This window comes from Bos grunniens, chromosome 21, assembly GCF_055505025.1.
Source record: "Bos grunniens cultivar Pamir isolate PY7600 chromosome 21, Bosgru_T2T1.0, whole genome shotgun sequence".
Classification (NCBI taxonomy): domain Eukaryota; kingdom Metazoa; phylum Chordata; class Mammalia; order Artiodactyla; family Bovidae; genus Bos; species Bos grunniens.
Window position 1 is genome coordinate 18,903,002 of NC_141185.1, and position 24,149 is coordinate 18,927,150.

Consider the following 24,149-nt stretch of genomic DNA (forward strand, 5'->3'; position numbering starts at 1 on the left):
TTACATTATATACTTAAAAATATGGAGCATTTCAACTATAACATAGAGTGGCACTGCCAATTAAAAAAATCAGCAGTATTTTATCAAGCCCTACACTAAGATGTAGGGCAAGTATAAAAATTGGCTTAATTTTTCTTACCTGTAAACAAGGGTGTCATCATAAGTACCATTGTACTGGATTTGAAACATACGTATTCCCGGAATATTTCTTTGAAAATTAAATTTAAGTAGTGCAGTAGATGATGTTGCTTCTGCCACCACAATTTTATCTTGACTCATTTTAGTATCACCGTTACTACTGCTTGCATTAGAACCTGACTTAGTAGACGTGGAGATGTCTGAAGAACCAGGATCAGGCTCGTGGATATGGTTCGTACTGTTTAGTAAGTGAGGGAGCTTAATGATATGAAGATCCACCGTTTGTGTTGCCTCCCCAGCAGGATTGGAAGCAATGCAGGTAAAAGCACCTGTATCCTTCACAGTCGTTATAAGAATATCAAGTGTTCCATTCTCATACACCAGAGATCTTGTTGCATTTGAAATAAGCTTCCCTTCAGGAGAAATCCAGTGAATTGCAGGTTCGGGGTCTCCCCTGGCTTTGCACCTCAGGGTTGCCCTTTGACCCTCCAGGACTCTCATCTCGTGGGTATGCCGGGTAATGAGAGGAGGCTCACACAAAAACTCTTCCTCAGGAATGGACCAAAAATAGCGGCCAGTTAAAAGTGCTGGAGAAGCACAGGTCTCCAGGTCATCTTCTCTGGATAGACGTCTCAACCACAGCAGTTCGCAATTGCAATGCAAAGGGTTTCCGCCAAAACTTAATGCAAAAGTAGATGGGCTTATGATTCCTGAGGTTGCTAGGACCTGAGCTCTCTGAAAGAGAGGGTCAGGCGGTAGCTTCTGCAGTTTATTTGATGTTACATCTAGCCGAGTCATCTTGTGCAAGTGGGAGAAAGTCCCCTTAGGAATGTTATCAATCATATTGTGGTCCAAACTGAGAGTGTGCAAGCTAACCATCTTCTCAACAGCATCCCATGGAATTGTTTCTAAATTATTATACGACAGATCCAGCTCTTCGAGGGCAAAGACATCATCAAATGCTGTAGAAGAAATTAAAGTCAGCTGATTGTTGTTCAATATCAAGTGATGGAGATTGGAAAGCCCACTGAACATGTCGTTTGTAATTTTAGTCAATCTGTTGCTATTCAAATGCAATGCCCTCAGATTCCGTAAGTCAGCAAAAGCATGAGGTGTAATAAAACTTATTGTATTCCTGGACAGAGTCAGGTCCACTAAGCTGGTCATATTGGCAAAATCTTTCCTTTTAATATTTGTAACAAAATTGTCTGCCAAACGCAGTTCCACAGTTCTTCTGTCAATGTTTGGTGGCACAAATAAAAGCCCTTTCTTGGCACAAAGGGTTGCAAGATTAGGAGACAAAATCTGACAGACACAACGCTTCGGACAGATCTGAGCTTTCACTGCTATGCCAATGAAAAACAGATAAAAAAGAAATTTTTCCATTGTAGATCAGATTTAAGAGCCTGTAAGAGAAGACACAGAATACAGTTTTAGCATCCAATCATCTGAATAGAGTTCATATTCCTAATTAATCTTTTTAATGCAAATTAAAAGGTATTCATTTGCTTATTTAATCAAGTAAAAATACTAACTCTGTATTGTCAGTATATAGACACTAGGATAAAAATATACCACTCATGACCTCATGAGTTTTAAAATCAAATGGTGAAAATAAAAAAGTCAACAGATTATTATAATTCTATAAATTAAGTGCTGTTTTTGAAATATGCCCAGGGTACTCCATAGGTTCACAAAAAAGAGATATCCATCCCAGACTGGAGGGCAGGAGATCAGGAAAACTTCTACTAACCTCCTAAAAGACATCTTGTAAATTCAAAAGCTTAGACATATTTAGCAATGTGCAAGTATTTCAATTTATATGTCTGAGCAGAAATAATAAGAGAATATTTGTTAAACTTGTGGCAAGATATTGAAAGTAATTAATTTTTAATTAAATTTTATTCATCTTTACAAACTATCTTGAAAATAGTACAATCTTCACATCCTAACTGCAAATACAGGATCTAGTTCTCAAAAATTAAAAGGCTGCAAATTTACCATAAATGCTCTGAGCTCCTTAAATATTAGAAGGTTTATATATATGAAACATGTATAATATCATATATGAAACAAGTCGCCAGTCCAGGTTCGATGCATGATACTGGATGCTTGGGGCTGGTGCACTGGGACGACCCAGAGGGATGGTATGGGGAGGGAGGAGGGAGGAGGGTTCAGGATGGGGAACACATGTATACCTGTGGTGGATTCATTTTGATATATGGCAAAACCAATACAATATTGTAAAGTTAAAAAATAAAATAAAAAAATTAAAAATAAACAAAGAAGGTTTATGTGATATAATGTGGATTTTTTATGATAATTTATAGAAAGCAGTGATCAAAATACTTGACAGTGAGTCCAAGAAGATGTCATATTCCATTTTTCTTTTCTGAAAAATCTCAGTGCACTTATATTTATCCAAATTTAATTTTTAAAAACTTGACAATTTCATTTCCAACTTGATCTTAAGTATTTGCTCTTGAAAATAAACATAAAAATAAAAATACTAACACATATGTGATTAAAATTCTCAAAAAGTATAAGCGGTTTTAAATATGAAAAGGGAAAACAGCTTCAGAAAATCACCCAATTGTTTAATTAATGAAAATATGAAATATGGAATTATTCTAGAAATGATGCACCTAGTTTTATAAACCAAATCCATTCTTATAGCTTTATTTTATGCCCATTTTATGTCATATTAAATATGGTTGCAATGAATAAGACTGTCCTTCTCCACAAGTGAAATAGTCTTACTCTTCTGTTTATGACAGAATAAGTAGTACTTTGTCTTTCCACAATAAACAAAAAAAAAAAAAAAAGAAACTGTACCAAAATATATAAAACTACAGTTTTCAGACATTGGAAGAAAGGAAGCAGAGAACTGTGATCCTTGAAAAAAGGGGGAAAAAAATGAACCTTATCACTGAGCCCTAGAGACACTTTCCAAACCACAGCACAAGGAGGGAAATCAAGGCAAAGCATGAACAGTCTTCATCAATTGAACAGGACTGAGCTTGCAGTGCAGAGATCTCAGGTGGCCTGACTTTACGGGGCAAAGTACCAGAAATGAGAGGGTGATCAAACAAAGAACTCCAGTAATCTCTGTAAGTAGAGACAGGGCAATACATATTAACCATATTGAAACACTATGGGGAAAAAAGCGAACAAAAATTCAGTGACCTGTGGAAAAATATTTTAAAAAGTGAAGCATACATATAATCGGAGTATCAGACGAAAGCTGTAAGGTAGAAATATATTTGGAGAAATAAAGGCAATTGTTCCCAAACACGTGATTATAAAACAACCCCCAAACCCAAGCTTAAAACAAGAAAAACCTACCAAGACATATCACAATCAAACTGCAGATAATCAAAGAGAAAGGAAAAATAATTTTAAAAACTGTCACAGAAATAGGACACATTATAAATAAGAACAAGATAGAAATAATGTCTTACTCCTCATTGACTTCTCTTTGGAAACAAAGCAAGATGGAAGACAATGAGAAATCTCTTTAAAGAGCTGCCAGAAAGAAAGGCCTGCCAGACTGGGTGGTGATTTATATATTCATAAATAATGAAGCAAAACAAAAACATTTCGAGAGAAACAAACTGAAAATGTCATTATTAGAAGAACTGCAGTCTAAGAAAATATAAAGGACATTCTCTTCAGGCTGAAGGAAAATTATATCAGATGAAATCTTGAATCCTTATAAGATGTATGAAAAGCAACCGAAATGGTTTATCTGTGGGTAGGTATAAAATATTTCATTATGTTTTACTATGCTTATAAATAGTAATCTGGTGTGGATATAAATTACAAAAGACATTCACACTAATAATTATGCTGGATAAGCTACAAATTATATATTAAAAAAAAATCATAATGCTGAGGATACAAAAATAAACTTAACAGCACTATATTCCAGATAGTGATAGTCCTTGATGAAAGGGAGAGATCCAGAGATGTCCCTTTTCTTTCCCCATCCACAGAAAAGTAATGGGAGAATCCATCAGCCATAAATTGAGGTGAGGCTAAACCAGTTTAACTTTTAACAAACTTAAAAAAAAAAAACACTTGATTGTGTTAGGGCAGTATTAGGTTTACAACAAAATTGAGAGAAAGGTTCAGAGGTTTCCCATATACTAACTACTCCCACACATGGAGAGCCTCCTATATAATCAACAACCCTTACCGAAGTGGTACATGCGTTACAACAGATCAATCTACTTTGGCACACCACAGTCACCTAAAGGTCATAGTTTACATTAGGGTTCATTCTTGGCGCTCTATGTTCTATGGGTTTGGATAAATATATAATGACATATACCCATCATTTTGGAATCACACAGAATATTTTCATTGCCCTAAAAATCTTCTCAGCTCTGTCTATTCATCTCTCCCTACCCAATCCCTGGCAATCACTGATCTTTATACTGTCTCCATAGTACTGCCTCTTCAAAAATGTAATATTGCTAGAATCATACAACATGCAGCTTTTTCAGACTGACTTCTTTCATTTAAGGATTTTAAGATTCCTCCATGTCTCTTCAACGCTTCACAGCTCATTTCCTTTTGGCGCTGAATAATATTCCACTGTCTGGGATGCACCACGGTTTATCAGCTCACTTACTGAAGAACATCTTGGTTGCTCCCAAGTTTTGGCAATTATGAATAAAGTTGCAATATACATCCATGTACAGGCTTTTGTGTGGACATATATTTGTTACTCCTTTGGGTGAATACCAAGGAATGCAACTGCTGAACTGCATGGTCAGAACATACTTTATTTTATTAAAAAAAAAAAAAATCAAAGTGGCTGAACCATAATTCCCAGCAGTGATGCGTGAGAATTCCTATTGTATTTCTTCTTTTTCATCACTTGGTGTCAAGTTATAGATTTTGGTCATTCTAACAGGTGTATGGTGGCATCTCATTGTTTTACTTTGCATTTCCCTCGAGACATACGATGTGGGCTATCTCTTCATATTTTATTTGTAATGGACCATAGCCTTGTCTAACTCAATGAAACTGAGCCATGCGATGTAGGGCCATCCAAGATGACAGGTCACAGCGGAGAGTTCTGGCAAAATGTGGTCCACTGGAGAAGGGAATGGAAAACCTCTTCAGTGTTCTCACCTTGAGAACCCTGTGAAAATTATGAAAAGGCAAAAAGATAAGACACTGAAAGATGAACTCCCCAGGTCAGTAGATGCCCAATATTCTACTGGAGATGAGTGGAGAAATAACTCCAAAAAGAATGAAGACAGAGCCAAAACAAAAACAACACTCAATTGTGGATGTGACTGGTGATGGAAGTAAGGTCCAATGCTGTAAAAAGCAATATTGCATGGGAACCTGGAATGTTAGGTCCACGAATCAAGGCAAATTGGAAGTGGTCAAACAGGAGATGGCAGGAGTGAACGTCGACATTTTACGAATCAGCAAACTAAATTGGACTGGAACGGGTGAATTTAACTCAGACCATCGTATCTACTACTGTGGGCAAGAATCCCTTAGAAGAAATGGAGTAGCCATCATAGTCAACAAAAGAGTCTGAAATGCAATACTTGGATGCAATCTCAAAAATGACAGAATGATCTCTGTTAGTTTCCAAGGCAAACTACTCAATATCACAGTAATCCAAGTCTATGCCCCAACCAGTAATGCTGAAGAAGCTGAAGCTGAACAGTTCTATGAAGACCTACAAGATCTTCTAGAACTAATACCCAAAAGAGATGTGTTTTTCATTAAAGGGACTGGAATGCAAAAGTAGAACGTCAAGAAACACCTGGAGTAACAGGCAAATTTGGCCTTAGAGTACACAATGAAGCAGGGCAAAGGCTAATAGAGTTTTGCCAAGAGAATGCACTGGTCATAGCAAACACCCTCTTCCAACAACACAAGAGAAGACTCTATACATGGACATCACCAGATGGTCAACACCGAAATCAGATTGATTATATTCTTTGCAGCCAAAGATGGAGAAGCTCTATACAGTCAGCAAAAACAAGACTGGGAGCTGACTGTGGCTAAGATCATGAACTCCTTATTGCCAAATTTAGACTTAAATTGAAGAAAGTAGGGTAAACCACTAGACCATTCAGGTATGACCTAAATTAAATCCCTTGTGATTATAAAGTGGAAGTGAGAAATAGATTTAAAGGACTAGATCTGATAGAGTGCCTGAAGAACTATGGATGGAGGTTCGTGACATTATACAGGAGACAGGGATCAAGAATATCCCCAAGAAACATAAATGCAAGAAAGCAAATGGCTGTATGAGGAGGCCATACAAATAGCTGTGAAAAAAAGAGCAGCGAAAAGCAAAGGAGAAAAGGAAAGCTATACCCATTTGAATACAGAGTTCCAAAGAATAGTAAGGAGAGATAAGAAAGCCTTCCTCAGCAATCATTGCAAAGAAATAGAGGAAAACAATAGAATGGGAAAGACTAGAGATCTCTTCAAGAAAATTAGAGATACCAAAGGAACATTTCATGCAAAGATGGGCTTGATAAAGGACAGAAATGGTATCGACCTAACAGAGGCAGAAGATATTAAGAAGAGGTGGCAAGAATACACAGATTTGTATAAAAAGAATTCTTCATGACCCAGATAATCACGATGGTGTGATCATTCACATAGAGCCAGACATCCTGGAATGTGAAGTCAGGGCCTTAGGAAGCATTACTACAGACAAAGCTAGTGGAGGTGATGGAATTTGAGTTGAGCTATTTCAAATCCTAAAAGATGATGCTGTGAAAGTGCTACACTCAATATGCCAGCAAATTTGGAAAACTCAGCAGTGGCCACAGGACTGGAAAAGATCAATTTTCATTCCAATCCCAAAGAAAGGCAATGTCAAAGAATGCTCAGACTACTGCACAATAGCACTCATCTCACACGCTAATAAAGTAATGCTCAAAATTCTCCAAGCCAGGCTTCAGCAATATGTGAACCATGAACTTCCAGATGTTCAAGCTGGTTTTAGAAAAGGCAGAGGAACCAGAGATCAAATTGCCAACATTGGCTGGATCATCAAAAAAAATAGAGTTTCAGAAAAACATCTATTTCTGCTTTATTGACTATGCCAAAGCCTTTGACTGTGTGGATCACAATAAACTGTGGAAAATTCTGAAAGAGATGGGAATAAGACCACCTGACCTGCCTCTTGAGATACCTATATGCAGGTCAGGAAGCAACAGTTAGAACTGGACATGGAACAACAGACTGGTTCCAAATAGGAAAAGGAGTACGTCAAGCTTGTATATTGTCACCCTGGTTATTTAACTTATATGCAGAGTACATCATGAGAAATGCTGGACTGGAAGAAGCACAAGCTGGAATCAAGATTGCCGGGAGAAATATCAATAACCTCAGATATGCAGATGACACCACCCTTATGGCAGAAAGTGAAAAGGAGCTAAAGAGCCTCTTGATAAAGTGAAAGAGGAGAGTGAAAAAGTTGACTTAAAGGTCAACATTCAGAAAACTAAGATCATGGCTTCTGGTCCCATCACTTCATGGCAAATAGATGGGGAAATAGTGGAAACAGTGGCATACTTTATTTTTTTGGCGGGGTTCCAAAATCACTGCAGATGGTGACTGCCACTTTGAAATTAAAAGAGGCTTATTCCTTAGAAGAAAAGTTATGAGCAAACTAGACAGCATATTAAAAAGCAGAGATATTACTTTGTCAACAATGATCTGACTAGTCAAGGCTATGGTTTTTCCAGTAGTCATGGATGGATGTGAGAGTTGGACTACAAAGAAAGCTGAGTGCCAAAGAATTGATGCTGTTGAACTGTGATGTTGGAGAACTCTTTAGAGTCCCTTTGACGGCAATGAGATCCAACCAGTCCATCCTAAAGGAGATAAGTCCTTAGTGTTCATTGGAAGGACTGATGTTGAAGCTGAAACTCCAAACTTTGGCCAGCTGATGCAAAGAACTGACTCATTTGAAAAGACCCTGGTTTTGGGAAAGATTGAATGTGGGAGAAGGGTACAACAGAGGATGAGATGGTTGGAGGGCATCACCGACTCAATGGACATGAGTTTGGGTGAACTCCAGGAGCTGGTGATGGACAGGGAGGTCTGGAGTGCTGCAGTCCATGGGGTCGCAAAGAGTCAGACATGACTGAGGGACTGAACTGAAGTGATATCTTTTCTTTGGCAAGGTATCTCTTAAAGTCTGGCCTGTTTTTAATCATTTTTTATTATTGAGTTTTAAGAGTTTCTTTGTACATTTTTGATAACAGTCCTTAACAGATTTGTCTTTTGCAAATACCTTGTATGTGAAAAGGCACCACCATATACAAGGTCATCTAGCTTTCCTCGCGTGTTATCTTCTAGGAGTTTTATACTAGTGTGTCACATGCTCTGCAATTTAGCTCAGCCTGCGGTTTGTTACTGTGTTACTGTCGTTCAGTTCACCACGGCTGCTAATGTTCTGAGAGCACGGTTGGGAATTTCCTATTCAGTAAGACATGAATCTTAGCACTAGCATGGTTTTGGAGACCTGCCTCTTTTGCACAGATGAGCTTTCTGATTTCCAAACTTTTGGAGAGCTCATCCTGCTTTATGGCTGCTTCCAGCTTTTTTGGTGACCAAGGAGATCTTGATCTTTATTCTCACCCCTAGACTTATCTGCTTTGGGCTGTAAGTGAGCTGTTCTTCAAGCCTGTGGTTGAAAGTCAGAAATATCTGTATGGGAGGAGAGGGATTGATCTTTCCTTTCTCTTTCGTTCCTTTTTCTCTCCTTTCTCTCCCTTCTCTCTCTCTCTCGGTTTTTAGATCTAAAACCAGAGTGATTTTTAGTTTCTGTTCTTCGGCTTCTTATTAATCCTTCCAGACCTGAAAGTCTTTGTCGCCTGGAGGATTCATTTCAATCTTCCTTTCCTTCCCTAATTCTTCCTCAATATTTTCCTTATCTGAAAATATAATCTACTGAGGGAAATTGTCTCATAAAGACAGAGGGCAAAATGCTGGTTACTAGGGGCTGAGGCGTGGAGGAATTGGGAAGATGTTGTTTAAGGGGTATAGACCTGCAGCTAGTAGATAAATAATTCCCAAATATCTAATGCACAATATAGTGATTGCAGACAACAACACTGTATTATAAACGACAAAGTCACTAAGAGACTAGAACTTAATTATTCCCACTGAAAAAAAGAAGTGAGAAGCACATGCATGATAGGGGTGTTAGCTAACACTACATTGGCAATCATATTGTTGTATATAAATGTATCAAGTCAACACATTTTACACCTTAAACTTACACAGTGGTATATCACAGTTATATCTCATTTAAAAATATTTTGAAGTCCTAGCCTCAAGTACTTGTGAATGAATATAAGTGAACCCATATGGTTCAAACCTTTATTGTTCAAGGGTCAACTGTATATGTGCATTTAGAATAGGCAAAACTAATATATAGTAATAGAAATCAATTCTATTGATTGTCGTTGTCTAGTTGGAGGACAGTAGATTGACTGGGAAAGAGTACAAGAAAATCGGGGGCAGGGTCATGGAAATATTCTATATCTTATTTGTGACATTCATAAGAATTAATTGGCCATATATTTAAAATGGGTGCATTTTCTTTATGCCACGTTTTCCTCACCACAGTTGGTTAAACCTAAAAGAGGAAATACGAGTTTTCTATTATGTTTCCAAACATTGATTTAAAGGAAGAAGAATTTATAAAATGACAAATCATTGGCAGTTAATCAAAATTTAGTCGTATTTTAGAAATACACATTTCCTTAGGTCTGTCGTATATCTTCAAAGATGTGATTATATTTCAACTAAAATTGTGCACCTTATTTCACAATCTGATTTACTTAATCAGGCAACATATTTACTGCCTGATACAATATCATCTCACTGCTGATACAATGAATGGCAAAGTAACAATATATTTAGAATAAAATGTGCACCACTTTCTTAATTCTGTGTTTATTTTTTGTTGAAGTGAGACCTGTAATGACAGAAGCATATGAATTGTGATCAATTAGCTTTTCCATGTATCTTAGGACAGGGCGAAAATTTCTAACTTTATAAAAAGATAGGAGATAGGGATCACATAAAGAAACAGAGCTTTCATTTCCTACAAATTCAAATTAAAAGATGCTTGCTCCTTGGAAGAAAAGCCATGACAAACCTAGACAGCATATTAAAAAGCAGAGACATTACTTTGCTGACAAAGATCCATATAAGTCAAAGCTATGGTTTTTCCAGTAGTCATGTATGGATGTGAGCTTTGGACCATAAAGTCAGCTGAGCACTGAAGAATTGATGCTTTTGAACAGTGGTGTTGGAGTAGACTCCAGAAGAGTCCCTTGGACTGCAAGGAGATAAAACCAGTTGATACAGGAAATCAACCCTGAATATTCATTGGAAGGACTGAAGCTGAAGTTCCAATACTTTGGCTACCTGATGCGAACAGCTGACTCACTGGAAGATATTCTGATGCTGAGAAAGACTGAAGGCAGGAGGAGAAGGGGACGACAGAGGATGAGATGGCTGGATGGCAGCACTGACTCAATGGACATGAGTTTGAGCAAGCTCTGGGAGATGGTGAAGGACAGGGAAGCCTGGCAGGCTGCGGTCCATGGGGTTGTAAAGAGTCAGACATGATTGAACCACTGAACAACAACAAGTTCAAAAACTAATCCTTGACATTTTTTAGATTAATATATTAGCACTTGAAGAAATAAATGTGACTAGAAGAGCAGAGTAGTTGCTATGCTTTGTTTTCATAACTTAAACATTTATAAAGGCCATTAAACACAGTATCCTCATTCTTTTTATTTACATATACTTCTTTTTTAGATTATTTTCCATTATAGGTTATTACAAGATACAGAGTATAGACATGATCCTCATTCTTATCTAGTTAATTGGAACTTCTAAAACAATTTGTTGCCTTTTCTAAATAGTTAAATGCAACCAACAAAGATCCCTTATAACCCTTTAATAATATTATTTGAGTAGGGCTGTAACTCAGTAAATAGTCATACAATATAGCTCTTTAGATAAAATTTACATGTCTCTATATTATATGTTCTTTGAAGCTAGTTCCTCTGGGACACAAAAGTGACACATTTACAAAGAAGTGTCTAGCACCTACAAACTGGAAATTCATTTTCCAGTACTGCACCCTTCTTCCAGCCCATGGCTACTACATAACATATGCTCGAGAGAATCAGTATTTATTTGGCAACTAGAACAGGATATAAAAGAGAATTTAGATCTTACAACCAACTGAGAATATAATCTATTCTCTGAAGAAACCAATATGGCACCAATTTATATGTTGAGTTAAAGGAAAGCTCCCCGGCTCCTCAGGAGCTGCCTTGCTATCATTCAGTAGAGCTCTACCAATTTAATTAGTGTCCCTTTGCTCAGGTTAATGCCTGCGAACAGGTGCTGATGCCTGCTGACACTGATGAGTTGTTTTAGGATGTGTCAGAATGGTTCCTTTATGGCAAAGGACATTTCACAATACAGTTTAGATAATGAATTTGATAGTTGTTTCAAATAGTTTAGGTTTCACCTTAATTTTTATTCTATTAATAGAAGGACTACCAATGATAATGTTTATAGCAAAACATGTACTCAGGATATTGCAATTAAACCTGTTAAATTCAGGCCTCAAAATAAGACATATATAGCCTAGAACAATCACCCTTTGATCTTTGATTATAATAGTGGCTAGTAAAATTCCTAAGCACATTGAACATAATAAATTTTGAAGATTCGCTCATACATTCATTCATTCATTTTTTTTATTCAGTCTCTGTGGAGACTATCAAAAATTGCCAATGCCAACTATATTTCAAGTCGTCACGGGGGGTACTGGGAAAAGTTTTCAATTAGTAATAATCGTGCCTTGGATAAACATCATTGGCTATGATACTGCCACTGCGCAAAGCTCATTCATTCATTTTTAAAATTAATTTCAGCAAGACTTATTTAGCTTCTGCACCATGTACAAGGTGTTTTGCTAGAATCTATCAAGCTTAGAAGGCTGGGATCTGATTAGACAAATACATTCACAATTAGTATAATAAAAGGCATGGTGAAAAATTCTAACTCATCATACATTTTGATACTTACATTTACACAATTCTAAAGGGTCTGTCAGTTAATACAGCATCTTGTGGTTTTTCTTCTCAACATGTACATGCATACAGGTATGCATTTTTAACTCAACATGGCATATATGTATATAAACATATATTATTTACACTAAAGAACAAGAGACCAGTTACTTAGGCAAACTAAATTTTTTAAAAATAGCTACCATTGATAGGGCACAGGTAACATTAAGGAAGTAATGGTCTTTTATTTATAGGTGAGGAAACAAGATTGAGATGCTAAGTGATAATTAAGCCGGTTTACTAAGTGGAATATTTGCCATGCTTTATCTAATTAGTAGATGTGCAAATATTTCATCACTTCTCTGCTTTTAAAAATTAAGGTGAATGCTACACAGATAATGTTTTGTTTCTCTTATGAAATGTTTTTAATATTAATTATGTTAGCTTAGAAAGCTAAAATATACTTGCTATGCAATGTACTTATACAAAATCTCATTTAATCCTTGCACAATTCCATATAAAGTACTATCTTTCTTCCCTTTTTATGTGATGAAATCAAATTTAAGAAATTTAAGTAATCTCCTCAAGAGATTTCTTGAGATTCTTACAGAAAGAGAGAGATTTCTTACAGAAAGTAAACAAAAAGGTAGCTTTAAGATGGAGATATATTTACTTCCAAAACCCATACTGTTTCTAGGATAAGATGAGGTTACATATATATTACTTTTATTGTGTCTTCCTGATTATGTAGCATTTGGATATAAAGAGATTGATCCAACATTGATTCCTTATGTTCATCAAGTGACTTACTCCTTTTTTCCTGGTCTCTCTTCTTAATCAAGTTGCATCTGACAGACTACTATGGTGCTGACAGATGACTATGGTGGAGACTTAAGAGCATACTGAATGACAACCCAGATGACACATTTAACCAGTCATTCATTTTTCTTTGGTGTGTCAAGATATAACTGAAGTTACCCAAATACTTAAATACATAAGATTCCTTTAAGAATATAAATTCCATCTCAGAAAGGAGAGTGACTTCTGTGTATAAAGAGGTCTCAGTATTCTCCCAGTGAGGTGGGTTGAGTTGTCCCTTTACTTGCCCACTTAGGAGTTTGCCTGCAGAGACTCTGTAATGTCACTGACTGTCCATGCATCCTGAAGGTCAGCACAACTGGTAACTCTGAAGGAGAATGCGTTCTCTCCTGCAGACAAGCTTGGAGAGAGACAGTGGCCTAGAACAGGCCAGTGCGAAGAGTTTGTGAAGGCTTCCAAAAGTGCTGGAACAATAGTGGTTTAGAGTTGGGCCAGCTGGCACAGGTGCTAAGTGGTTTCCTAAAATGAACTGATGGTAAGCGCTCCTTATAGGGGTTTAGGTGTAACTGAAAACTATTTGGGAAGGGGAAGGGGGAATGTGTGTATAAAAATGCAAAATAATTTATACTGAAAACTTGCACTAATGAGTACAGTAGTGCTGCTAAGGGACAGGTATAGGTATAATTAATCTGACGGGGTAGATGGTTATTTGTTTCACAGAATAATTTGATAACCTACTATGTGTGTGAATGGTGAGTGCCCCAAGTCATGGATTTTACAAGGGCAATAAAATAAGGAATATATACCCAGGAGTGGATTTCTGGTTCATGTGGTAGCTCTATTTTTTTTTTTTTTTTTGAGAACCTCCATGCTATTTCTCACAGTGGTTGCACCAATTTACATTCCCACTAACAGTGTAGGAGGGTTCCCTTTTATCCACATCCTCACTAATTTTTGTTATTTGTGTTCTGTTTGGTGATAGTCATACTGACCAGCGTGCGGTGATATCTCACTGTTGCTCTGATTTGCATTTTTCTGATAATTAATGATGTTGAGTATATTTTCATGTGCTTGTTGGACATGCATGTCCTCTTTGGAAATGTCTATTTAGGTCTTCTACCACTGGTTCCAAATAGGAAAAGGAGTTCGTCAAGGCTGTATATTGTCACCCGGCTTATTCAACTTCTATGCAGAGTACATCATGAGAAAGGCTGGACTGGAAGAAGCACAAGCTGGAATCAAGATTGCCGGGAGAAATATCAATAACCTCAGATATGCAGATGACACCACCCTTATGGCAGAAAGTGAAGAGGAACTCAAAAGCCTCTTGATGAAAGTGAAAGTGGAGTGAAAAAGTTGGCTTAAAGCTCAACATTCAGAAAACGAAGATCATGGCATCTGGTCCCATCACTTCATGGGAAATAGATGGGAAAACAGTGGAAACAGTGTCAGACTTTATTTTTTTGGGGCTCCAAAATCATTGCAGATGGTGACTGCAACCATGAAATTAAAAGACGCTTACTCCTTGGAGGGAAAGTTATGTCTAACCTAGATAGCATATTCAAAAGCAGAGACATTACTTTGCCAACAAAGGTCCGTCTAGTCAAGGCTATGGTTTTTCCTGTGGTCATGTATGGATGTGAGAGTTGGGCTGTGAAGAAGACTGAGTGTTGAAGAACTGATGCTTTTGAACTGTGGTGTTGGAGAAGACTCTTGAGAGCCCCTTGGACTGCAAGGAGATCCAACCAGTCCATTCTGAAGGAGATCAGCCCTGGGTGTTCTTTGGAAGGAATGATGCTAAAGCTGAAACTCCAGTACTTTGGCCACCTCATGTGAAGAGTTGACTCATTGGAAAAGACTCTGATGCTGGGAGGGATTGGGGGCAGGAGGAGAAGGGGACGACAGAGGGTGAGATGGCTGGATGGCATCACTGACTTGATGCACGTGAGTCTGCGTGAAGTCTGGGAGTTGGTGATGGACAGGGAGGCCTGGTGTGCTGTGATTCCTGGCATCGCAAAGAGTCGGACATGACTGAGGGACTGAACTGAACTGAACCACTTTAAACTGGGTTATTTGTTTTTTGATGTTGATTTCTATGACCTGTTTATATATTTTGGGTATTAAAATGTTATCAGTCATATTATTTGCAAATTATTTTTTCTCACTCAGTAGGCTGCCTTTTCGTTTTGTTGATAGTTTGCTGTGCAAAAACTTTTAAGTTTAATTAGGAAAACATTAAGTAGAGAAGATACATTCACCTCAATGTGCACAGCAGCATTTACAATTAGCAAGATATGGAAGTAAACTAAGTGTCCATCAACAGAAGAGCAGATAAAGAAGATGTGGTATATATATCTACACAAACAGCGACACACACACACAATGAAATACTACTCAGACACAAAAAAGAAGGAATTTTTACAATTTGCACCAACATAGATGGACTTGGAGGGTATTGCGCTAAGTGCAGTAAGTCAGATGATCAAGCTTAAGTGGCAGTCTGGATGAGAGGGGAGTTTGGGGGAGAATGGGCACATGTATATTTATAGCTGCGTCGCACTGTCGTGCATCTGAAACTATCAAGACATTGTTAATTGGCTATACTTCAAAATGAAGTAAAAAGTTATTTAAAAAGCCAGACATTATAGTCCACCCTTCCCCTCTGGCATCCTTACACATCCCCTTAAGCCATACTTATCTACAAATAAAGTCATATTTCTAGGAAAAGATGTCAGACAGAGAGCGACAAATACTGCATGATGTCACTTAAATGTGGAATCTAAAAATAAAATGAACCAGTGAAAGTAACAGTAAAGAAGCCGACTCACAGATATAGTACATGCTAGTGGTTACCAGTGGGGAGAGAGAAGCACAGGGCAATAGAGGGCAAAGGGATTACAAACTATTGCGTGTAAAATAAATAAGCCACAAGCATGTATTATACAGCACAGAGCATATAGACAGCCTTTTGTAGTAAATAAATGGAATATAACCTACAACTTGTGCATCACTATGTTGTATACCTGTAACTTACATAATACTGTACATCAACCATAATTCAGGTTAAAAATTTTTTTAAAAAAATAAAAAGGGATAGCCAAACAACAAAGGTTTTGTAAGATGGTGAAAGGCATGGGGCTTTCAAATGAGAAAGCTCTCAGATAAAGAGTATCTTGTTAGCTGGGGTATCACACTGTTGCTCCCCATCAACTTCAAATCTGAAGAAGCGTGCTCCCCCTGTATCAATGCTCTGTGGAAAACAGCAGGATAAACATGTTCCACATCAGACTTGGTACTGAATGATGAAAAAACTGAGTCTCATTGAAGGTCTGAAAATATTAGTCATTGAAGACTGCAATCAGACTTAATATGCCAGTTTCTTTCTATTGCATCTCACTGCAGGTAATGAGTTTTCAATGGACACAGGAAGAGAAAGGTCAAGGGCATGGACCATTATCGCAGATGTGAAATGCAATGAAATCAACTCTCCTGTGATTGGAGAGTCATAGACAACCCCAGCTTTCTTCCAATTTCCAAGAACAGGGCAGCTCCTCTCTCAAGATGCACCTTGTTTTTAAGGCAACTTGGAAGAACATCACGAGGGTTACAATACAAATTCGAATGCCATTCATCAGTGTTTTAAATCTAGTAAATGATTTAGTGCTTTATCCATTTTTCTTTGAAATTCTGAAAGGTGACTCTCTGAGCCTTTGAGATGTTATGCTATCCATTATGTTTCAGTTTCCCAAAGGTATTTAACATTTCATGTATCTAGTCTCTGTGGTTATATTGGTGCTGTTGTGCTGTTGCCATAGCAATTAAAGAGGCACAGTAGTGTAGCAATGCAGACAGAAGGATCTGCACAGAGATGTTGTTTGACATAATTCAGGCCTCTAGAAATCTGGATAATTCTTCCGGAAAAAAAAAATATGGTTTAGACTTCATCTTGATATTATTGTGGGCATGCATGCAGCCAAGTTTTCACCAATGGGAAATTCAGTTCAGAAGCTGAAAAAAATGGGAGAGGAAAGAAAGGCATACATACAAACAGAGGAAGGAGTGACTTTACTGAGGGTTTATATACTAAATATGTGTGCTGGTGGAAAGTTCCGGCAGTACTCCTACAGAAATATTTTGACAAATTGATACCATATGGAAGCTTTTATATCACTGAAATCATTATGTTTTCTCTCTCTCTCCTTCTTGCTCTCTCGCTCTTCTCGTTCCTCTTCTCTATCCCTCCCTCCCTCCCACTTACCTCTCTCTCCTCCATCTCACTTAAAGACACGCACCATTTTCAGTCTTTTTATTTATTTATTTTTATTTGAGTAGAGTTGCTTTACACTGCTGTGTTAGTTTCTGCTATAAAGCAAAGTGAATCAACCACATGTACACATATATACCTTCCTTTTTGAATTTCCTTCCCATTTAGGTCACTATAGAACAACGAGTACAGTTCCCTGGACTATACGGTAGGTTCTCATTACTTGTCTGTTTTATATATAGTAGTGTATATATGTCAATCCCAATCTCCCAGTTCATCTCCCTTGACTCACTCTTTTTAGATGTTCCTTTTTTTTTGTATTAACATTGTTTGGCCCTTTACAACATAATGATCATTTCAAATTTGACACAATGCATATTTTTAACAGTAACATAAGAATACTATATAAAAAGTCCACGTCCAGATATATAAAAATGTAAATATAAGAAATAACTGAGTAAAGGATACAAACAGGTAATTCACAGGAGCCTGGACCACTCCTGCTCTCTTTCAGTATTGAACTGTCAACATATCCACTCTACTTTGATTTCTAAAAAACAAAATCTCAAAATTAGCATGTCTACAACCGAGCTCCTAATTTCCTCTCTCAAATCTGCTTTCCTTATACTGTAGTACTTCTCTCTAATTATAGGTCAGTTGCTTTCTTTTCAAAGCCTAGACCCAAACATTGGAATTATTCATTACTTCTCTTTCTGTTATATACTAAATCCAGTTCATTAATCCTAGACTGTACAGTAAAAATATACACGTGATGGGATCATATCATACCTGCCTCTGACATTTCCTCATCTTTCACCTGGAATATAACAGTCATCTCCTAACTAGTTGACCTGCTTTGGCCACTGTCCTCCTCCACTCTATTTTCTATAAAGCAGTCAGAATGATCTTGCTAAAACTTAAAGCAGATCAAAAACTTTCTACTTGCTTCCCATCTCACTTGGAGAAAATGCTCAGGTTCTTCTACTGGCCGCCAATTCCTATGTGGTCTGGTTACCACTATGTCTCAGATTTCAGAAATTCTCTGGCCTTGGTTCACTTCACTCCTGTCAGATTGGCCAAACAGATTTGCTGTTTCTCAAACATACTGGGTGAAAGTGTCAGTAGCTCAGTTGTGTGCAACTCTTTGCAACCCCATGGACTGCAGCCAGGCTCCTCTGTCCATGGAATTCTCCAGGCAAGAATACTGGAGTGGGTTACCGTTTCCTTCTCCATACTGGGCGAACTATTGCTCAACTCTTTGCACTCCCTCCTCTTTTCTGGATCTCACCATCTCTCTTAAAGAGTATGTGTACTTTCTTTCAATCATCAATTCCTTCCAGCTTTTACTAAAGTGTCACCTTCAAAGTGGGCCCACCCTATTTAAATTATAAGTCCTCACTCTCCAATTCCTTACTTTATTTTCCTCCATAACAATCACCATCATCTCACTGTTCATACATTTTGCTTATCTTTGTCTATTTTCTGACTCAGCAAATAAAATGCAAGTTTCATGAGGGCAGAGATTTTTCTCTTTCATTCACCATTGTATCCTCAACATCTAGAGGAAGGGTTGGAACAAAAAAGACTCTCAATAAATACTGAGTGAAGGAATGATTTGGAAACCCAGCTGTTTAGCAAGTGTCTGAGAAAGTTTTCAAAGTTTTAGTAATTAAAATGTGAATTACAATGCTGTTTTCTAAAACAATTATGGGTTTTAAATGATAATATCTACGCTGGTGAGAATACAATGAAGAAATATTCTCACACATTGCCAGAGGTAGTATACACTTAGGATTTTATGCCATCTAAAATGAAAAAGATCCTGGAGGTTGGAGAAATAGATAAAGCATAGAATAGAGAAATAAGAAAAAGTCCAGTATTGATAGGCTTTTGACAAGGGAGATAACTAATGAATCCAGCAGCCTTGAGTTGTGAGGGAAACTCAGTAAGCAGTAGAGGATGTTTTTATTGTATATGGGCTATGCAATCTCCTCTTGTACTCACAAAAAAACCCTACATAAAGTTTTCATGATTTTCAAATGCTCCTGGGTTTGGAGCTTGTTTTACCTATGTTAGCCTCTGCTAGCCCGTGCCTGAAGACAAGGGCTTGGACCAAATTTATTCACCTCACATATACATCTATTTAACAAAACAATTGGCTTATAATAGCTGCTCCATGAGTGGAAGCCTCAGCATCAGTCATCATGGCAGTAGCATACCGACTGATAACAACAGTAATATTGAGAAGACTCTTTGGCTCAGATGGTAAAGAATCTGGCTGCAATGGGGGAGACCTAGGTTTGATCCCTGGATCGGGAATATCCTCTGGAGAAGGGAATGGCTACCTACTCCAGTATTTTTGCCTGGAGAATTCCATGGACAGAGGAGCCCAGTGGTCTATAGTCCATGGGGCCACAGAGTCAGACATGACTGAGCAACTAACATTATTATCAAGTTTATGGCAAATTATAATATTATACATTGGTTCAGTTACTTTTTAATCAAAACATTAAATATCTGTGTAAGAACCTCAATGAAGTAGAATTTAGACAGCTGTGTGCTTGGTGAAAAAACAGAATATGCAATTTTATATTGGAGATATATAAATTTATATATTATATAAATATAAATATTTATATATTTTTATAATTATATAAAAATATAAATTTCTATTTATATTGGAGATATATGTATCTCCAAGCCTACATCTACATGAGTACCTGTATGTGTAAATGAGCGTGTGTGTGTGTGTGTAAAGCACTGGTTTCCTTTTCAATATCTTCTCTCCTTTAGTAACAGAATCCCAATTTCCCCTGGAATATTGCTTCCTAGAATGAACAGTTTATTTTCTAGCTTCTTTTGCAGAAAAATATAGTCAAGTGAGTCACTTCTTTCCCATGAGGTATAAGGGAAAACGTTGACAAGAACTCCAGAGAAGGCGTGTTAAAGGGAAGCGACTGACACTGAATTGTTACTTGTCCTTTTGGTCCATCTGCCTTCTTCTGAACTGTAATTGGAACATGATCCCAGGAACTCTAGCAGCCAATTTAGACACCAAGGTGACACTGAAGACGGGTGTCATGAGTTAGGATGATGGAGGAGGCCTTCCTGATTATCACGACCAGCTCTGGGTTACCTTCTAGAAAGTTTAAACTACCGTTTTGCAAAGTCTCTCCCTGGTAGCTCAGCTGGTAAAGAATCTGCCTGCAATGCAGGAGACCCCAGTTCTATTCCCGGGCTGGGAAGTTCCCCTGGAGAAGGGATAGGCTACCACTCTAGTATTCTTGGGTTTCTCTGGTTGCTCAGTTGGTAAAGAATCCACCTGCAATGCAGGAGACCTGGGTTCAATCCCTGGGTTGGGAAGATCCCCTGAAGGAGGGCATGGCAACCCACTCCAGTATTCTTGTCTGGAGAATCCCCATAGACAGAGGAGTCTGGTGAGCTACAGTCCATTGGATCACAGAGAGTCATACACGACTGAGCAACTAAGCACAGGATAGTACTCACAGCTAAACTAATCACAACTGGTTCAGTATGATTTTAAAAATGTTAAGGCACGAGATATAAATATTCTAAAAATGACTAGAAAGAAATATGCATTCAAGTCTCTCTCTCTCTCTATATATATATATATATATATTTCAAATATTTTAAAGATATTACATGCAGTAAGCACATATTTTCTGTAAAATGAAAAGTTAAAACTAACTTGGATTCTTTTAATACTAATCCATATTTGTTAGCAATGAGTCATATAATTATAAAGATTGTCTATTAACTGAGACATTTTTGACAAGTATTGCTCTGGGCTATCACAAACCTCACAGAGTTGCTAAAAACAAACATTTTATGATGATCAAAGTGAATAAACACATTTAGCACACATCTGCCATATATCCTAGGGTAAACACTGTTCATTTCATCCCTGAGGCATTTCTTCATAATAAGTTAGTTATGAAAGTTTATTATTTCAAGCTAACTCAGAAAAATTTTATAAAACTTAGGTATTGGGTCAACTACAAACATGCTCTGTTTATGAGAATGTAATGTAAAAACAGATTTGTTTTGCTCATTGACTAAATGTTTGTAGTAAGTGCTACTACAGGCTTACTTTCCCAATCTAGGCTTGGGTAACAGTGGATTTTATTTTTGTTCAGTCAAAGTCCTATCTGATTCGTTGTGACCCTATGCACTTCAGCATGCCAGACTTCCCTGTCCTTCACTATCTTCCAGAGTTTGACCAAATTCATGTCCATTGAGTGGGTGATGTCATTCAACCATCTCGTCATCTATCAACCCCTTCTTGTCCTGCTCTCAATCATTCACAGCATCAGGGTTTGTTTTTTTTTTTTTCCTTCTCCAATGAATCAGCTCATCCCATCTGGTGACCAAAATATCAGAGCTTCAGCTTCAGCATCAGTCCTTCCAATGAATATTCAGGGTTGATTTTCTTTAGGACTGACTAGTTTGATCTCCTTGCAGTCCAAGAGACTTTCAAGAGTCTTCTCCAGCACCACAGAATTTGAGAGCATTAATTTTTCCACCCTCAGCCTTCTTTATGGTCCAACTCTCACATTCATACGTGACTATAGGAAAAACCAGAGTTTTGACTGTATGGACCTTCGTCAGCAAAGTGATATCTCTGTTTTTAATATACTTTCTAGATTTGTCATAGCTTTCCCTCCAAGGTGCAAGTGTCTTTTAATTTCATGGCTGCAGTCACCATTCACAGTGATTCTGAAGCCAAAGAAAATAAAATCTGTCACTGTTTCCACTTTTTCCATCTATTTGACATTGAGTGATGGGACTGGATGCCATGATCTTAGTTTTTTTGATGTTGAGCTTCAAGCTAGCTTTTTCACTCTCCTCTTTCACCCTCATTAAGAGGTTCTTTAATTCCTCTTCACTTTCTGCCATTAGAGTGTTATAATCTGCATATGTGAGGTTCTTGATATTTCCCCTGGCAATCTTGATTCTGACTTGTGATTCATCCAGCCCAGCATTTCGCATGATGTACTCTGCATAGAAGTTAAATAAGCAGGGTGACAATAAACAGCCTTGTCAGACTCCTTTCCCAATTTTGAGCCAGACAGTTGTTCTATTATCTGTTCTCACTGCTGCTTCTTGACATGCATACAGGTTTCTCAGGAGACAGGTAAGCTGATCTGGTATTCCCATCTCTTTAAAGAATTTCTACAGTTTGCTGTGATCCATATAGTCAAAGGCTTTAGTGTAATCAAAACAGAAGTAGATGTTTTTCCGGAACTCCCTTGATTTCTCCATGATCCAATGAACATTGGCAATTTGACCTCTGGTTCCTCTGCCTCTTGGAAATCCAGCTTGTATATCTGCAAGTTCTCAGTTCACCTACTGCTGAAGCCACCCCTGAAGGATTTTGAGCATAGCATGTGCAATGAGCACAACTGTATGGTAGTTTGAACATTCTTTGCCTTTGCCCTTCTTTGGGACTGGAATGAAAACTGACATTTTCAAGACCTGTGGCCACTGCTGAGTCTTCCAAATTTGCTGACATTTTGAATGCAACATTTTAACAGCATCACCTTTTAGTATTTTAAATATCTCAGCTGGAATTTAGTCACCTCCACTAGCTTTGATCGTAGTAATGTTTCCTAAGGCCCACTTGACTTCACACTCCAAGACGTCCAGTTCTAGGTGAGTGACCCACCATCGTGGCTATCCACATCACCAAGACCATTGTATAGCTCTTCTGTTTATTCTTGCCATATCTTCTTAATTGCTTCTGCTTCTGTTAGGTCCTTACCATTTCTGTCCTTTATTACTTCTCTTCTTTCCTCAGCTATTTGTAAAGCCTCTTCAGACAAGCACTTCTTTTTCTTTTGGATGATTTTGATCACTGCCTCCTGTACAGTGTTACAAACCTCTATCCACAGCTCTTCAGGCGCTCTGTCTACCAGATGTAAACCCTGGTAGGGTGGCACCAATTAACATATAGGGCAGAGGAAAGAAAACTTGTTGGGATGTGATAGAAGACAATGAGTTTGGATATTCTATTTTTGAAGGGATTTGTGCTGTTTAAATCTAAGCTGGATAGATTGTGAAATGTATAAGATACTGGTATTTAAATCTGCAAGTATGCAGTCTCTGAAGGTTATGGTTTACAAACAATGGAAATGCATTATGTAAAATTTCTTGACAGCACACTATTGTCTACATTTGGGAGCATTTTTCCACTTTTGCTTTATTATTTTATTATATAGTAATTAATTTGATTCATGATTATTTTTCATGTGTCACCTCTGAAAGATTTTGACACAAGCATTTTTTAAATGAGATGAATCTATTGTCTACTCTTCCCTCTAGGGTTTTGAAAATGGAGCTAGATACCAATATGTAATAGTGTGCCTATCCTTCATTTTTGCCAGTTTTTAAGGAACACTAATTTATAGCTGAGAAAACCAAAGCCCAAATATTGTTCAGACAGGATTAGAGTTTTAGAAGCCTTAAAAACTAGGCATGCAAAACATAAATGTAACCCTATAATCTAGTGTTCAAGGGAATTCCAATATACTTCATGTTTGAATGTAATACAGTCATCAAACACCTTTATAGTAGACAGTTAAAGATAACAGGGAAATATGTGTTACAATATGTGGTGGGTAGAATTCTAGTCTGTTCCCATATTAGCACACCTTGGTGTATGCACTCTTGTTTAATCTTCCCCTAAGTGAAGCAAAAGGTAAAGGGACTTTGCATATATTAATCGTTTGACTTCAAGTTAATAAAAATAAGGATTATTCTGGGGCCATGGCATATCAGTGAGAACTTTAAAAAATGGTCTA

The 24,149-nt window shown here is 37.5% G+C and overlaps 1 protein-coding gene and 1 non-coding gene across 5 annotated transcripts in view; both read right to left on the bottom strand.

Moving 5' to 3' along the window:
• The window catches only part of LRFN5 (leucine rich repeat and fibronectin type III domain containing 5), a 320,973-nt gene that overhangs the window by 15,794 nt on the left and 281,030 nt on the right, over positions 1-24,149 (bottom strand). For all 4 annotated transcript variants that reach the window (XR_015150321.1, XM_086365217.1, XM_086365216.1 and 1 more), the window contains exon 3: positions 140-1,544. Coding sequence is in view for 3 of the 4 variants with exons in the window: in XM_086365217.1 (XP_086221343.1) it covers positions 140-1,524 (1,385 nt within the window). In the remaining variant the exon portion in view is untranslated. The remainder of the gene's footprint in view (positions 1-139; positions 1,545-24,149) is intronic.
• On the bottom strand, positions 11,939-12,078 carry LOC147349196 (U4 spliceosomal RNA). Its single transcript, XR_015150648.1, has one exon. It is a non-coding gene; the product is annotated as a U4 spliceosomal RNA (small nuclear RNA).